Raw genomic sequence first — 18,313 nt, forward strand, 5'->3', positions numbered from 1 at the left:
CTTAGCTTCAGTGGGTTGCCATTTGTGAGTTGCAGAGTGATATGGCTGATATGAGTGATATCACTGACCACAATGTAGAGTATCTTGTATCCAGGCATCTATTAACTATTTACTAGGTTCAAAAAGTACACCGACCCTCTGAACAATAGGGCTATTACTAGCGTTGCAATCTTTATGTTAAATACAGAACTTAAAAGAGAATATTTTTGAACATTTTACATATAGTAGTAAACAAACCCTTCATGAAACTAATAAGAATAAATGACAACAACTACTAAGGTTGGTAAAGAGGTTTAAAAACACAAATGTTTTAGAGAACAAAAATAAATTAAACTTTTCTCCAGTACATTAACATTTTGTGTTGGGAATAACAGCTCAGTCCCTTGCAAGGGTATGACAGACTGAGCCATCTCTCTGAACCGGAATGTCAAGCTGTAAATTGAGGTGGCCCTTTTATCTCAGCATCGTTTTATCTTTCTGAGCAATCTAAAGGACTATCCCACTTGATCTGATGTACTTTGACCGTGGAGCAAAGCTTCACTACTTCAGGTGTGTAGCTGCCTCAGCATGCGTAGGCTGCAAAGGAACAAGTAATAGGTTTATTCCATGCTGAAAAAAAGAAGAAAGAAAACACGTTTTGGCCGTGGAGCCTTCTTCAGGTATCAAAGCTTCACTAAGCTTCACTACTGCTGAATTTCTGAGATCAGCTCTCCTTGAATCTCAAATACATCCTTCTGCTGCTAACAGTTGAGCTCCGAATGCTGCGTCCCATCTTACATCACTCAGTCTCACACACCAAGTGAACTTGGCCTCTCCTCTTCTGAGGACACATAGGCTAGCATTTAGTTTCCATCACCTGAATAAAAATCTTGGGACTGTAACTAAAGACTTGGATATTTGCTAAAAGGTAAGAGAGAACCCTTATTCCCTCTGTCTTATGCTTTCTGTTCAGCGTACAGAATATGTTATGTGTTACATGTTTTCAAATTAACAATGACTTGATAAAAGCATTTCTAAAATGATACAAAAAGATATAAGTAAACAAACAGAGGCAGTCTATTCTGGCTCCTGTTCCCTTCAGTACTGGAAAGAAATGACAGTGTTGACTCTGTACACATGGTACGAGAGGTTCCAGAAGACTCTGGTGAAGTAGTTGGTGTAAGGGGAGTAGTTCATTTTGATCTCGTGGCAGAATCTTCCGTACTTTGAAAAGGCATACATTTCTCCTTTCTCATAAATCACCTTCAAGGGATTAAACAAAAGAGAACATAAAAACACAGATGACATCAGTCATTTTAAAGAGAGCCAAGACAGAATTGTATTTGTTATTCTTCTTTGGATAAGGACTGTTCTTCATAACATCTCTTCTGCTTTAATGTTGTCTTGCTGCCATTCATATTATTATATACTGTACATTTCACTGTGCGGGCTACCAATTGGTTGATTTTTGCATTCAGATGGCTTGGCAAACCTATTTTTAAGTTAAGCCCTTCCTGAACTCAGAAGCTTATAGGCCAGAAGCTTATCCCAGTTTCTGTTGAGTTTGAGGAAAAGTAACCTGCTGAGAGCTGAGTAAAATAACCTGCTCACAAAAACAATGGTTATCCACCATTGAAACTCATTATCTTTTAGGTTCTATTTTGACTTTTGAAAAATAATATTTCTGGTTGTTTTTTGCACTCAGATCGTTTGACAAACCTATTTTTAAGTTATACCCTTCCTGTGCAGGTTTGTCAACATCCTGTTATGTAAGAATGTTTTTAGAAGATATAAACAAAAGCACAAATTATATATTTTACAACTGTTTGATGATATTTGAAAAATATTAAAAAATTCATTAAAATATGCATTTAAGAGGAACAAAAACCTATTAACCATAGAATTGCCCTTGGTGAATCTAACCTGTGTAAAAATGAATAAATTTATTTTTTAAGAATTAGATTTTCACATGAGTCTGACTGTCATTACAGTGCAGGCTTGACTGGCAATGTCATGCTTTCAGCAATGAACTCTGGGTAGTAGCTACAATACTGCAAGGCTACCAAATGTAAATTTCAGAACACATTTTCCTTTAAGCTTAAGCTTTCTGATCTAGTTTTTTACCATAAATATATGCATTTATGGTAAAAACTTTTTTCTAATGAAAACAAATCATCACAACAAGGTAATATGTCCTTGTTTTTAGTCTTTGGCCCACAGTTCAAGAAGGTAATGTGGGATACATTTTCAGCAAGAGAAATATGCTAATACTCAAAAATGAAAAGCACTTTCAGAGTTTTTTCTTTTTAAAAAAACATTCAACTGTGAAATTGGCATTATTGATCTCATAGCCAGAACTACTTCATTTTGATAATAGTAATAAGAGTGATATCAGTGTTGTATTTGAAATGAAAAGCCAAACACACAGGTTGAAATGACTCATAAATACAAATAAATGTTAAATATTACAAACAGGCCCAATATATTAGGCATAGCCCAGGAGCAGAGTCCTGTAACACTCTGTTCATTACAAGCTGTTGCCTAAGCGAGTGTCTTCAGAATACAATGAGGTCATTGGCTAGGTGCCACAGTATAAGACACAGGCAGAATATTTTCTGCTTTACCCTGAGCTCTATTTAATCTAACCTTTAAACAAACAGAGATTCTATTTTTGCTAATCATAAATGACAGCTCCTAAGCTAGTTGAAGAGGTCAGAGTAATACCCAAGCCAAGGCTGACTCTAACTACATTAATATGATACATTTTGTATTGTAAAAAGTAAAACATTATCTTCAGCAGATATGAAGACACTGCTGAGGTGTAGTTTAGTAGGCTCAGCTAAAAAAAAACATATTTATCAATCCAAACTCTTCAACACAGTCTAATCCTATTTACTACACTCCTCTATCTGCCTCCTGCTCTTTGAATCATTAACTTTGCACTGCAAAGATTTCCTTGCCTAGAACTCTAACTCCACAAAAGTAGTGGGGATAAACTCCCAGAGCTTATAGGCAGAGGGATTCAATACATGCACACCATTTTAATGAGCAGTTCCTCTCTCCTTTCTAATCTGTGCAAGAGATGCTAAATCAGATACTTCAGGATGGCTCTGTTGAAGACATTCTTATTTCACTCAGGAAACTGTGCCTTTTTTGTGGCACTTCAAATGTGTTTCCTGCTGCTTCCCACAATACAGAAACTGAGTGCCTTGCCATGTGCCTCAGGGCAAGCCTGACCTTACATGAAAAGTCAATGGTAAAAGAACATACTGATGGCAACCTCCATTTTGATATATCCTTTTCATTTTTTTAAAATCCATAATTATTTTGTGTATTGTATACCGACTTTCTTTGGAATTACTGTTTGATGATCAACCTGGGGGCTTTCCACTGCATACTCTAGACCTACATATGGGTGGGTTGTACTAAGGTTTTAGGCCTGTCCATACACATATATTGTATTAAACAGTGTGCCACACTGTGAGGTCCACTGTGCCTTACAAGAAAATTCATAGCAGCTGGAGGAAAAGCCAGCAGAAAAACACAAACCAAAAAGTTACTCTTATATGACATGCTAAGGATACCTTGGACATCACACACTAGTGGGATTCAGCCAACTGAGCACTGAGAAGTTATCTCATATTTTAAACACTAAAATATCTAATATGACAACCAAAGGAGAGGAAGGTTTTTGGTGCATTTTTAATACTTTTGTTGCTTTTTTTCTGGCGCTGTCTGCTACTCACATGACCATTTGCAACATCCAGCAGGTCCTTTATTCGACAGCCTTTTGCTTGACTCATCTCACTGCAGAGAGCCTCCTCTATAATTACATAGCTAGCTTTGTAGGCTGTGAGGATCTTATAAATGTCCTCAGCTGGGCGCATTGAATAGACCTGGTAAACCTGTGGAAAAATAACAAGAGATGACATTTCTCTGAGAAACGGCACTACATGCATTTGCAGCAAACTGATCAAAGACATTCTATTTTTTTGGAAATGCAAAGACCACAGAAGATTTTTAATCTTTAATAATGCATTGCAACTCCTCAATTTCAAAGTTATGACAAAAGTATTCTGCACCATACAATTAAAATATTCAATCACACACAGAGCACGTGCATACTGGGATACACACTCTGCATTGTCAGGACATGGCAGATTCAACAGCTCTATCACAAGCATTTACTTGCTCAAGATGTGATATTAATAAAAACAGATGAAAGCTTTGTCAGTAGGCAGCCGGGTAAGTAGGCATTTCTCTGCTAGCTCAGAAAGGTTAAGGGAGACACTGAGATTTTGAAGGGGTACATCATATTTTAAAAATCATCTGTTAACACAGATAGCTTGAGTGAGACATTTTTTCATGGCAAGGGCATGTTCATTTTTCACCATTTAATTAAAAAAAACATCAAGTTTATATAGCTAACTTATACTGAATTGAATTTGCTTTCACTTTCCTAACAACCTTTCTTTGTCCTAAACATATGGCTCTCAAATGTAAATTCTGTAGTAAAGGATAAAGTCTGGAAACACAAATACTGGTGCTCTGCCCTAGCCATTGCTACTGACTGCCATTATCAACCAGCAGTTTCCTTCTACTTATCCTTCTATTTATGTTCTTCAAACACAATAAAAAATAAAATCACTGTTCACACTGTTGAAACATGCATGTTTCAAAAGGATGCACTGTACTAGAAGTGATAATAAATTAGTTTACTTTCCCACAATTCAAAGAAGGAAGTGAACAAGGTGCTTATGCATCCAGATGAAATGTGATGTCTCTTTGTATGAGAAAGAGCACTGTGTCCTAAACACTTGGCTCATTTTTACAGGACTTAGAAATTCAGTACCCAGAGGATGAGAAGTACATGTGACTATCTTCAGAACTGGAACTCCGGGATAAGTGTGACTTACAATGTTCTTCACATGTCCTGTGGGTGGGTGTTGTAATTATTTCTCTACAAATTGCTCCAGCTACCTTAGTTCTAGTGCAAATGTTAAACAAATCCTCCTCAAAGTCATATGAAATAAAAGAAACTTTGCTGTACTTTTGCCCACTGATAAGGACACTAGATCAACAAATAATCAGGCTAGCCTAAAACCTTGATATTAGTGTCCTCTTTTCAAAGTTGTAATTAAGAAACTGCTCTCTCCTTTACATTTCAATTTTGAATAAAAATCTGCCTGTGAATATCAACTGTTACTACAACCCTGTGTTGACAAGGACACTTCACCCTGGACTCTGAGGCATGGTCTGCCAGGCTGTCCACCATGTTTGGCTCAGTAATTCTGAAACCTAAAAAACATGGCTTATGTTAGCTGGAGGACTGAGACAGCTGCCACTCATATCTAGCAGGTCAAACAGAAACACTGCCAGGCAGAGGGACCACTGGTGTATGATACAAAAACTATCCACTCCAATCTGGCCAATCTGAGTTCATTTTATCATTACATCTCAGGCAATGTACAATTATAATACTGCAATCTGTAGCAAGTTCAGAAAATCCCATCTGAGTAATTCTGAATAATTTAGAGAAGCAGGACGGGACAAAGGATTCAACCTGATTGTTTTTCACCACAACCTAACATAAGGAAAAGGAGATTTCCTGAATTTAAAAACATGAGCAGAGTACCCATAAGGTTTTTTCAAGTCAAATAATTCTCTGACAAAGCATCCAAATCTGCAATTTTTCAACTTGGCAATTTTCATCATATAAATGTGCGATATAAACAAAATAAATTCTGTCAGGAAGTTCAAAACAATTTAAGCATGTAACATGTTATATAGAAAGGTAATACACAAAAGGAAAAAAAAGAAAAGTGCATGGATCGAACGAGTGCACATAGCATTGCATGAAACAAGGCAGAAGGACCAAACAAAGAGAATCACATTGAAGTCTAATAAAGAAATAATGTGTTGCACCTCTTCTGTTGAAGTGAGATGTTTTGGAAGAAAATATGAAAATCTATATGTTGACAGGTACGAGTGTTTTTTTATGTGCTGGGTCACCAACACTGACCCAAATCTTTTCACAAAGAGACAGCAGTAGCAGAATTACCTCCATTGAAAGGAAGCTGACACAATGCTATCAGTAATGGAATGGATTCTGTAGAGCACAGGCAGCAACCCTCAGTGCAGTAACCATGGAAATGTCTGCAGTCACATCATTCTCAATACAGCTTTTATAAGATGGAGGGAAGCTGCACTGTTCAGTAAGAATTCATCTGTACTACCCCAAAAAATTATCCACAATCCTTCCACTAATTAGATAAATAGAAAAAATGAAAACATAAATGTCATATTAATTAAAAAAATAGATGTGCTGTCTTATAATTTGAAGGTGGTTTAATTTCTCCTGTTACCATGTGAAAAGTGAAGCAGACTGAGCCTTGTGGTGCATGCAGGAGTAATGACCAACTTGTCGGAATTTCAGAAAAGGGTGTTCAGTCAGCCATAGCAAATCTGGCTATGTCTCCCTCTACTGGTTAAAAGAGAATTAGGAAAACACAAGACCAGGAGATTTAATTGAGATTTCACTCAACTAGGCTGCCGTACTCTGCAAGACCCACCTTGTGAGAAGTTTCGATGAAGACTAGTCAGTCTCATTTTTCTGACCACTTACAAAATTACTGTGCTACAAGTCTCGCGTTTCTGACTTAACTGGTGATAAAATTGTCTCTTTCACTAGATTTAGAAAATGTTTCTCAAGCTTTTATTCCAGCTAGGCCTCCTGGAATTCCACTTATTAGACAAGTGTTAAATACACATACATATTTTACACCCATATGAGCCAGAGATTATGAACATCAGACTCCACTGAAACTGGCTGCATTCACATAAGGACTCAAACACCTTCCAGGGCTGTGAGGACTCACTCGGGCCACTTATCTCAACCACCTGCCTCCAATTAACAGGTGATTATTCCATTAGTCCAGGACATTTAAACCTCGATCCGCATATGGGCCGGTGCTTTGTAATTGAGCTACCTTCTGGCACGGGTAGTGCTCACAGCACAACTAGCCCACTTCCAAAAAAAAACAGCCTGACTTTAGCCCAAGTATTTGTCTGTCTTGAACCCGCTCTGCCTGTCAGCACCCCATCTGTCCAGCCAAGCGCCGGACCAGTGGCATGTAATCATACCTCTAGCCTTATAGTCCTGATAACTGCGCTTGCCATCAGTCTCGAATCAACCTGTCTGCTATCGCCTATCCTGTTCAGCTATCTCTGCCTGCCTACGTACTCCAGTCTTGATTTACCATTTTAGTCAGCTCTTGTCAGTCTCTGAGCCTTCACTGGATCTTCACTGGGATCAAGCATTTGGATTTCTCAGCCTGTCAGCAAGACCCGACTTTCTCCATCTACCCGCCATGTCGTAACATATATATTACAGTACAGCTTGTACAGGCTTATTAAAGGCATCTTACAAAATCAGTTGGCTGGGAGTTGTGATTCAAACCTCATCTTGATAGCCCCCTGGTATAAACACTTAGATACATTTTCAATTCGCACATCTCACACTTCACTATGACAATGATAACTATTTTCCAAACTACCCCCCAAAAATCTGCAACACATTCAATGATTGTACTAAGCAGCAGTGAGACACTTACATTTTCATTGCGTTTCATCAGATTGACGTCAGTGTAGAGGGGTAAACTGGTCACAGTCCATCCTGAGCACAGCTTCACCACTCCCATTAGCTGAGGGCTTCCTGCAAACACTGTCGCAGCTGGAGCCTGTCTCCTAGCAACAGAGGGGGATGGGTGAGGGCAGACAGTCTCCACTGGGCATCTGTGTCCCTCAGGGTGTACTCACTACTTCACACAAGGTTCACGTGAACACAGAAGAAAACTATAAAAACCATGGCGGAACAAAGATGGCTGAGCTAACACCATCATTGGTCACATACACATGGATGATATAAATGCTAAATAGACCCATTTTACACTGTAAAAACCTTTTTTGTTCAGTCAATACTATTGATGTATAGGGTCTGCTGTTTTTACACACTGTTAAGCACTTTGGCTAGCTCCTATGCAGATGATAAAAACATTCTTAATAATTTAAATTAAAAGAAATATGGCAAAATAATTACAGCATGTAATTGAATCACTTCAAGGTCATATTGGGGACTTGATGCACAATGAAATTACATTTAACAAGACCCAGCAGATTTTGAGTTTTGCCGATCTAAAATGCAACAAATCTGATATAAAAAAGGTTTGCAAATTATAGTGTTCTTAGGGTTTTTTCAAAAGGGGGCACTGGCCAGGTGTGTACAGGCTTGATATTGTGCTGATCTATAATACTAATTTGGAGCCCTGATGAAGATGTTGACTGCAATGAAGCTGTTCTTGTTACATGTTTTTATATAATCAAATAGTGAACTGGTAAATAAAACATCACAAAGTATTATTCTAAATTCAAAGCAATTTTAAACTGGAGATTCCAGTCAAAGCTATAAAATACAAGGAATGGGGACTTGAAGTTACATATAAAATTATATAAAACATTAATAGTCTGAGGTTTAGAGGCATCCAATGTCAGCTATATGTTTTTGCTACCTTTTTAAATTTGACAAATTTTGAAGTATGGTGTAAGTAAATATTTTGTAAAGAGAGACAAACTACTAGGTCACTTTTGTATTAAAAGTAGCACTTTAATGAAAAACAAAAAAAAACAACAAACTATGAGCATCGTTCAGCTCTGCACTGTCTGAATGTGTTCAACTATTTGGTAAACAAATGTACCTTCTAAGTATATGCCTCTAAGCCACTTAATGCAGTATACTTTGTGTCTATTGTCACACTTTCACATCACTGATAAAAGATAAAAACAATAGCAGAAACATTTAAAAAACAACAGAAAATATCTTGTTGGAGGGAGCAGTAATATACCCATCATCCTCTGGAGGATTTCATGGCAGGTTTATGCCATGAAACTATAAAATTCCACTGAAAAATAAAAAATTGGGATTAAAAAAAGTCTGGAGGTGGGAAAGCTGACTGACTTTGATGTCCTTGAAAGAAATGTTAACATGAGAACATGCACAAAAAACCCAAAGTTGTTCGGAGACAAGTTAGCTTGGAGGAAAGGAAAGATACTCCAATTGATGTGCACTGTTAATACCTCCAAGGTTTAACTAAAAACTCTGAGACTCCCAAGAGAATTTGCTCCATCCATGACTTATGATGGAGGCAGAAAAAAAGGAATACAATAATATTAATCTGAACCAAAATGTGTGACAGCAAAAAGAAGATATTTCAGGCTCTTTTAAAAAAATTCAAGATTTTCTTTTCCCAGAAGTAAACTTTCTTAACATCTTGAAAGCAGCAAGTAAAGTAAATTCTGGGAAAAACACTCACTGATCAAAAAACAATAAAAAGGTGGGCACTGGTCAGTGCGTGATGTGAGCTTGGAAATTCACTGCTGTTAAGACCTAGGGGTAAAACACTTAACTTACTTGTTCTGTTCTGAAAATAAGGTACCAGTGGGACCGGTAGGCAATCTTAGCAAAAAGCCTCATTTAAAACCATTTAAGAGCAGTATAAAAGATTAATGGTACACTGAAAAATGATTTTATTTGTCATAGAAGGCAATTCTCCCTCCTTCCAGTTCTCTTCACGTTAGCCCACACTGCAGTACTAGAAGCCCTTTCTTCTTTTTTGACATAACTAGGGCCCTGTGAAACGCTTCTGGGAATCAGAAAAAAAACAGATTAACTTGGATTTTGACTCATTGCCTGAATATGTCAATCAAGCCTCCACAATGAAACTGATCTAAAAAAATAAGTAATCAACACACCTACTTGCTATTTAGAGAACGCTTCCTTTATAATAAGGGACAGTGACAGCCATCATGCGTGGATATATTAACTGCAATATATCGAAGGGTTCTAGACTTGATCATTTGTCTTGGCTCAATTTAGCCAGCTTTTGCCTTTTTTTTCCTAAAAATAAAAAAAAACAACAAAGATGACAAGCTTGCTTACCTTATCCAGTTCATCAGCTCTACCGTGTCTGGATCATAGACCTCCTGTAGCTCCGAGAGCTCCGTTATCACCCTGGGAAAATACTGAAGAGGGACACGGACAATATGTCAATTACTGGGAGAGCTACAGTATTAACCTGAAGGTGAACAAGAAATGGGAAACCAAAACTCAATAGGAATAAAAGCACGATTTTTTTTTCAGGTTCCTAACTGATTATAATGAAAATAATATAAATACTAGACAGGCAGCCCAGAACTACATTAAACAGCCCATGACAGAAATTTAGGAGTTTAAGGGGTCTTATAATTGTTTGTTTCCTGCAAAATGCTGCATACTGGCAGCGTACAATTCAAATGTTAAGATTATACTGTACAAAACAAAAGTCAAACCTCACTTGTGAAGAATTGATTCCACTGGACTACGAAAAGGACATTACTGCCTTAGAGTTTAAAAAAGACTCTAGGTTTAAAATTAAATTAAAATTAAAATTAATGCAATATAGGAGTGCAATATACAAATAGATTAAGAAGTCTTACATAGAGAGAATTTTTATGGAACATGATACAAGTTTTCAAAACCTGAAAGACAATCCAATGGACTATTTTGTACTAAAGTGAAACAAGAGAATGAGACCACAGCTGGATCCCTTTGGGAAAATGTATTTAGAACAGTTAATAAGAACCTCTTTGTTATAAAACAGCAAGGTCAGAATATAAACTGAGCATTAGGCTGGGGTGAGGCACATATGAAATGGCATGTGAGTCCTTTTTATTCACCAGCACAGATTCGGTGATAAGACAGGACAAAAAACAGAGAATTTTTAACAACAAAAATAACTACTCAACACACAAAGTTATATGTAAACATATATGTACAAACGAATGCATTCTAGAGGCCTACATCATACAGCCCCAAAACATCCATTATTCTAGCCCTATAACCTAGAAACACTATACAACACCTTAACACACCAAAAGGAGAAATAAGCCTGCAACAAATGGAACCTAGAAAGATCACCATGTTCTAAATATGCATCATCAAACCAGGAGAGAGAAATTTTAGTCTGAAGATTTTAGTCTGATTTAACAATGTCAATAATATAAAGACAGCAAGCTCTCTGTAATAATGTTTAGATTAACTGGTCAGAATCTGGTGTCCAGGACTGATCAGGACAATGTCCTCTTGTATGACACGAGCTTTAAGGAAGAGGAGAATAATAGTGATGTTCCTACTGGGGCGGTGCGGTGGCTCTGTGGCTAAGGATCTGTGCCTGTGGCTGGAAGGTTGCTGGTTCGTATCCCGTGGCCGGCAGAGGAATCCTACTCCGTTGGGCCCCTGAGCAAGGCCCTTAACCCCGACTGCTCCAGGGGCGCTGTATAAATGGCTGACCCTGCGCTCTGACCCCAAGCTTCTCTCCCTGTCTGTGTGTCTCATGGAGAGCAAGTTGGGGTATGCAAAAAGACAAATTCCTAATACAAGAAATTGTATATGGCCAATAAACTTCTCTTGGTCTTCTCCTCTGTCTCTCTCTCTCCCTGTCTTCCTTCCTCTGTTTTTTTCTCTTCTTTCTTCTGTGTTCTATACTGTATATACTCCGTGACTCGAGTCTAATGATTTACCATGAAGTTAATTAACCAGAGTAAATCATCAGAAACAGCCTGTGTATACCTGCCTGTGTTCAGTTCTGTGCTTACCTGTCTCTTAGCCCTGTCTCTGCAGATAAAAAAAAACATTTTTTTAAGGATTTCTTGATATAATAATAATAATTCCTTACACTTATACAGAGCTTTTCTGGACACACCACTCAAGGCACTTTACAGGTAATGGAAACCACCATCATCCACCAGGATGATGCGACGGCAGCCATAGTGCGCACAGTACTCTCACCACATATCAGCTAACAGTGGGGAGGAGAACAGAGTGATGAAGCCAATTTATACATAGGAATTATTAAGAGGTCATGACTCTTAAAGGCCAATGGGAAATTTGGCCAGGATGCCAGGGTAACACCCCTACTCTTTTCGAGAAGCACCCTGGGATTTTTAAAGACCACAGAGAATCCTGTTGTAGATATTGAATTTTACCACTGAAGGGAAATCTTAGTAGCTGAGCATAAAAAGAATAGGAGCATACTGTAACGCGTGTGAAGGCCATAAACGATATTAATTTTGGAACATAAACATACAGTATATGGCTGGTCTTGGTACTTTAAAGAAAAAATACACACCAGTATTCCATTTCTCCCTAAACATTTTAAGCATCGAAGTCTTTAACTAAAGAGATACCGGAGTCAACAAGCATACTTTTAGAATTTGATTAAAAGGGAATATAATATTGAATCGCGTATATATTTTATGAAAGCAAGATTGCTCAGCTGGACAAAAGTACACAACCTACCTTTATCAGAAATATTTATGCATCAAAGCCTTTACCGAAGATATTACTAATAGTATTAATAATGAATGACTTTGGACAAGCTGTATACTCAAAGTATAATTTCTTTAGCACATTTGTACAAGCACTTGGAATCTGTCCAAGCCATACTTTGTCAGGCATTTTGTTTTACTTCAACGGGCATAAAAACTCCCTTGCTTTTAACAGGGCGTTTCATAATTTCTAACTACGAAAATGATTTAAAATGCGACACTTATCATTCAACTAGAGATCAAAATATCACAAGGATCCTCAAGAGCACAGCAAAGACTGTATTAAAAGATACTTGTATGAGATACATGAGAATCCAGGCTTTTTTTATCAATGTTTTCTTTTCCGTATACCAGATTTTATGGAACCACTTCAGAAGGGTGTCAGCCAGTCAGATTCCAGGAATCGGTACTTTAAAGGAAAAATACACACCGGTATTCCATTTCTCCCTAAACATTTCAAGCATCGAAGTATTTAACTAGCATGTGAAATAGCGTGTGAAAAAGTGGTAGTTTTAAGCTTTTCTGCTAATATAATATGGAATCGCGTATCTAAAGAATTTAATAACGTTATGATTATATTCGTGTACTGCGACACGAACGGTCCCTGCTTCTGCTTCCTGCTTCTATTGTGTGTGTGTGTAATAGAGTAAATTTTTATAGAGAAATGGAGGCTGGACAGTATGCAATACAATATAAACATTTACATTGATTTAAATTGTGTTTTGATTTAAATCGCAAACACGTGTTTAATTATATGTGTTTTTTTAATCATTATCAGGCTAATGCAACATAAATTGATACAGTATCTCTGTCTTATTTTTAGTAAATAAAGTGCATTTTTGCACACTATATGTGCAAACGTTTTATGATATGTCGCTGTTGTGAATGTCTGTGGACATGTGCTGGCTGGACAGGAGGCTCCACTGTACACAGAGAGCTTAGAAGACAAAGATATCAATTTATTTTAGTCAAAAATGTATATATCACCTTTAAAAGTGGAATCTCAAAGCAAAGTAAATACCCAACACTGATTGAACCCATCTGCCATGCTAATAAAACACCTTGAATTGAATTGAATTGAGGGAAAGAGGGGGGGAGGGCGCGCGGCAAATAAGATACACTCCACAGGCATCCACAACGGCAACATATGAAACGTTTGCACATATAGTTAAGTTATTACTTGGTTTTCAAAGTCGGGAGACATTAGAGGCTTGCCACACCCGGACTATTAAACCAACGCATTAGCACGTCAAAGCCCATTGAGGACCCGGGCGCAATAATTGTTTTGTCCCTTGATTTACTGATCTGAATTAATTATGGAAATTGAGTTCCTGCTCTGTGCAGATGACCTGGTCCCGCTGTCGCCCACAGAACAGAGGCTGCGCCAGAACCTGGCACTGCTGGAGCAGCACTGTCAGACCTGGGCGCCGACAGTCAATCTGGACAAGACCAGTTATGGTTTTCCAGAAAAAAAGCCAGACCCCAGGGAAACAGCTACAAATTCACACTTAACAACACATTAACACCTAACAACGGGAGCAGGGACGAATTAGGCCAGTACCCACTATTGTTAAACATACAGAAAAGGATATTAAAGTATTGAATATTAGTATTGGCTTTAGTATTAGCCATACAGAACATTAAAGTGCCCCTTTTCCATTCAGCGGGTGCCTGAGCCGCTGTGTCCTATCTTCTGACAGTCGCCGTTGTGAACAAACATTTCTTTGAAAAAATGAGACGTTTCCCTTGGTCAGAGATATAAATATATAATATATAAATAAATTAAATTTAACTAACATGTGAAATAGCGTGTGAAAAAGTGGTAGTTTAAGCTTTTCTGCTAATATAATATGGAATCGCGTATCTAAAGAATTTAATAACGATATGATTATATTCGTGTACTGCGACAGGGCTGTGTAGGGCTGTTTCGCCTCTCTCTTCATGCGACTGTACCAGGAAGAGGATTTCTTTCTATTCGAAACGTGTATTTTAAAAGTTTAAGAAGTAAAAACCTTACAGCGTACACAGATTTCTAAACTGATCAGGATCGTTATCTTTGTCTTATGCATAATAATGTTCACCGCTCTGTCCAGCAAATTAATAATAAACTTTATTTTATATAGCGTTTTAAACGAATAAGTAATTAGATTGCTCATAAACCTAATCACTTGCTTTTTCTTTTTATTTAGGCTCAGATTTCAACTATAGATCATATTATTAATAACCATAATAACAACCAACCAACAAAAACAACCATATAAACATAATACCAACCAAAAACATAGATAACGACCACAATACAAAATCAAATATATCAAACCATTATACTCTCGCAAATTCCTCCAATTATCATAATCCCGCCCCTTATGCAAAACCAAACCCTCCTCCCATCCCAGTTTCTTCTCTTTATCATAAACAAAATCCACCTCAATTTTCAACATAAAGCCTTACTGCTTACTGGGTTTTTGAGGGGGGGGGGGGAGGTGTCTTTCGCTGGAAATCTCGCCTGCTTCTACTTTAAGAGTACAACCCCCTCTCTGCAGGAGTGCTGGCTGTGACGAATTAAACCGGTTTCACAAGTATTTTTAAAGTAGGAAGTACAGTGTTAACTGGTAGCTGGGCACCTCAATTAAGTCGCTTTAACATGCTAATGCGTTGGTGTAACAGTCCGGGAGTGGCAAGCTTCTAATGTCAACTCGACTCGATTGGAAGACAATGAACGTATTTTAGCCCTAAATGAATTAATAGCAAACATGGTTTACATAAAATACATTTTTCCAAGAAAGTTTATAATAATGCGATCTATAGTTGAAATCTGAGCCTAAATATAAAGGAAAAGCATTTTCAGAGAGCAATCACGCTGTGTTTATGTAGAAAAAGCGATTAGGTTTATGAGCAATCTAATTACCTATTCGCCTAAAACGCTATATAAAATAAAGTTTATTTAGAGATGAATGATCAGTGTCGCAGTTTAAATAATTTTCGTAGGAGGGCTTGGACAGATTCCAAGTGCATTTTTGCAATTTACGTTGTAATACAGTTTAGAATACAGTTAGTCTAAGCTTTATCAGCTTTATTTATGGGTTGCAATTTAGAAAAAGTCAAAAACCGCACTCAAAATGCAATTTAGAGCTTTCTGGCAAGGGGAGACACCCAAATTATAATGTAACATGCCACTGTTTGCGCATTAACAAAGTTATACTGCAATTTTCCTTAGATACGCGATTAAAAAAAACAAATGTTTTGAATCCCCGGCGGAACACACTCCATAAGAATCAGCGCTTTTATACAGTATATCGCCTTTAAACACATATATTTAAACACGCATTTACGATTTAAATCAAAACGCGATTCAAATCAATATAAATGTTTATTTTGTAACGCATAGGTGACTATTCATTGTTATTAAAAAGACTTAAATTCGATCATGTTGTGATATTTAGAAATATAAATTTGTTTGGTGTGAGTGAGGTTTTATTTAATCTCTGACCAAGGGAAACGTTTCATTTTTTCAAAGAAATGTTTGTTAAAAAATAAAGTGATACTGTACAGTAGTTCCATGGGAGTCAGGAAACTAACACACAGCGCCACCAGATTTGATAACGCTATAAAAACGCTATAAAATAATGTGACTAGGCACAGAACAAGTTTACAGCACAGTACAATAATAAATGCTGACCATGACTTTAAAAGCATAAATTACCTTACACTCAATTTAAACACAAGCTGTCTTTAGCCCTCTAAGCTGGTTCATACAGAAATGTAGAGATCCAGGCTCAGAACACACAGCTTCATTAGCGAATACATATGCAGGACAACTAGAGAAGACGTTTTACAGAGGATGGATTTTTAGAAACATCCCATCAGTGACATCACTGAAGTCAACTCCTACTGTGGGTAACTGTCGTGTGGATAGTTTCACAAGAATCAGACAAAGGTTTAAGCATCGCTTGTTCTAGATAAAACTGCAAAAAAAAACAACAACCCATAATGTACTTCTTTGCGGCTCTGTTTGCCCAAATCATATATTCACAACGTTAAATTAGAAAATAATATTACGTAACCAAAATCCGCAATATGGAAACAGAACCTGTGTAATTGTTGACAGATGATGTTCTCGTAACATTTTTACAAGACAAACTACAACATTTAAAAAATGACTTGTATGTACTTGATATCTCTAATCAATCCACGGCGATATAGTTAAAGCAGTCCCCGCACAAAACGAAACTAAAACGCCCTGGGCATACCGTTTCGCGCTTCTTATCAGTTGCTCAAGAGTAATTTGACCGTATGAAATGCATAATATAAACCTAGAAACATATACAGTACGTGAGCAGTACTTACGTAGTATCGGTGTCAAGACATACCTCTCAAATACTGTAAATCAAGTTAAAAATATCTCAAGACCGATTCTGGTCATAATGAAACCATGTTTCGTGTATGTTTTCTTTAAAGTACCGAGACCAGCCATATACTGTATGTTTATGTTCCAAAATTAATATCGTTTATGGCCTTCACACGCGTTGCAGTATGCTCCTATTCTTTTTCTGCTCAGGCACTAAGATTTCCCTTCAGTGGTAAAATTCCATATAAATATTCAATACTTAAACGGGCACAGTTAAGACATTAAATATACATATACATACTGTATACAGTACAGTTTGCATACGGTAATATGTTTATGTTCCTAAATCAATCTCTTTTATGAGCATGTGTAAGGCATGGTGAATCGATTCTCAAAAATTACTGTACTTTGCATGATTGGAAAAAAATGCGTGATTGCGAAATGCTGTGGTGTTACTTTTACAAAGACGGTCAATGAAAAAAAGAATGTGGACCAGGGCAATACTTTGAGTTTACAGCTTGTCCAAGGTCATTTATTATTAATACTATTAGTAATATCTTCGTTAAAGACTTTGATGGCTACAGCTCAAACATGAGAGGTTGAGCTTTATTATCTCCACCTTGCGGAAATTCCGGATACTATTATTTTGCTAGCGGTATTTACCGGTAACTTGCGGTATTTACCGGTAACTTGCGGTAGACTGCGTACAGCGTACCGGAAAATAATGCGGTATCGCCCGTGCATTTTGAATGGCTGCATCTGTACGTCTCATCTGAAGGATGGCACCTTTTTACAGTATAGTGTCCTTGTCACTATACTGGGGCATTTGGACCCACACAGACAATAGGGTGAGCGTCCTCTATTGGCCCTTCAAACAATAGTAGTGTAAACAAGATTTTGACTGCAAACTTAGCTAAACTTTGATACCATTAAGCTCATACCAGCTTGTTTACAGGGAAGATCCAGGTTATCTAAAAAAAGCTGGAAAGCCATGATGTTAAAACTGCCTCCTCTAGAACCTTCAAGAAAATGATGGAAGGGATCCACTGATCACTATGCTACAACCAACCAAATCAAACAAGTGGAAAAGCCTTATTTGTAACTTTCTTATGTAGTGATTAAAACAAGAGTTATCATTTCTGATGCTATATTAAAATTTCTCTTTTATGCAACAAGACATTCATTGTTCAGCCTTTCAGATCAGTAACTCCATATATTCTCTAAGCTGCACAATTACCAAGCTTAGAGTTTTAAAAAATCAAATCACTGCCAATTATAATTAATCCTAAAACTGATGAAGGTCATTGCTTCATTTGGTACATGATGCATCAACTCAGCAAATTACAATACAACATGGACATGCCTTAATATTAATCTGCATATTTTTCAATCAGCAGCATTAACACCTCTGAAGGTAAGCAAAGCTGGGTCTAATCAATCATAGAATGAGAGACCTCTTGGGAAAACCTCTTTGCTGTAAGTAATGTAGCCGGCTTTCCTCTAGAAGAGATTTATAAAACAATACCCCTGTATGGTGAACGGGTACAGTAATTTTTTGGTGCAGTC

At 37.3% G+C, this 18,313-nt stretch overlaps 1 protein-coding gene across 1 annotated transcript in view; it reads right to left on the minus strand.

Annotated features, from left to right (window-relative positions):
- Nucleotides 1-278: 278 nt before the first annotated feature.
- The window catches only part of LOC148822728 (putative C-mannosyltransferase DPY19L4), a 60,013-nt gene continuing 41,978 nt past the window's right edge, over nucleotides 279-18,313 (minus strand). Inside the window, exons 16-19 of the mRNA XM_088929298.1 lie at nucleotides 9,974-10,056; nucleotides 7,593-7,725; nucleotides 3,726-3,884; nucleotides 279-1,242 (exon numbers count right to left, since the gene is read on the minus strand). Of these exons, the coding sequence (XP_088785424.1) occupies nucleotides 1,078-1,242; nucleotides 3,726-3,884; nucleotides 7,593-7,725; nucleotides 9,974-10,056 (540 nt within the window). The 3' untranslated portion in view covers nucleotides 279-1,077. The remainder of the gene's footprint in view (nucleotides 1,243-3,725; nucleotides 3,885-7,592; nucleotides 7,726-9,973; nucleotides 10,057-18,313) is intronic.

The sequence above is a fragment of the Atractosteus spatula genome, chromosome 12 (genome assembly GCF_055471065.1).
Source record: "Atractosteus spatula isolate fAtrSpa1 chromosome 12, fAtrSpa1.hap1, whole genome shotgun sequence".
Classification (NCBI taxonomy): domain Eukaryota; kingdom Metazoa; phylum Chordata; class Actinopteri; order Semionotiformes; family Lepisosteidae; genus Atractosteus; species Atractosteus spatula.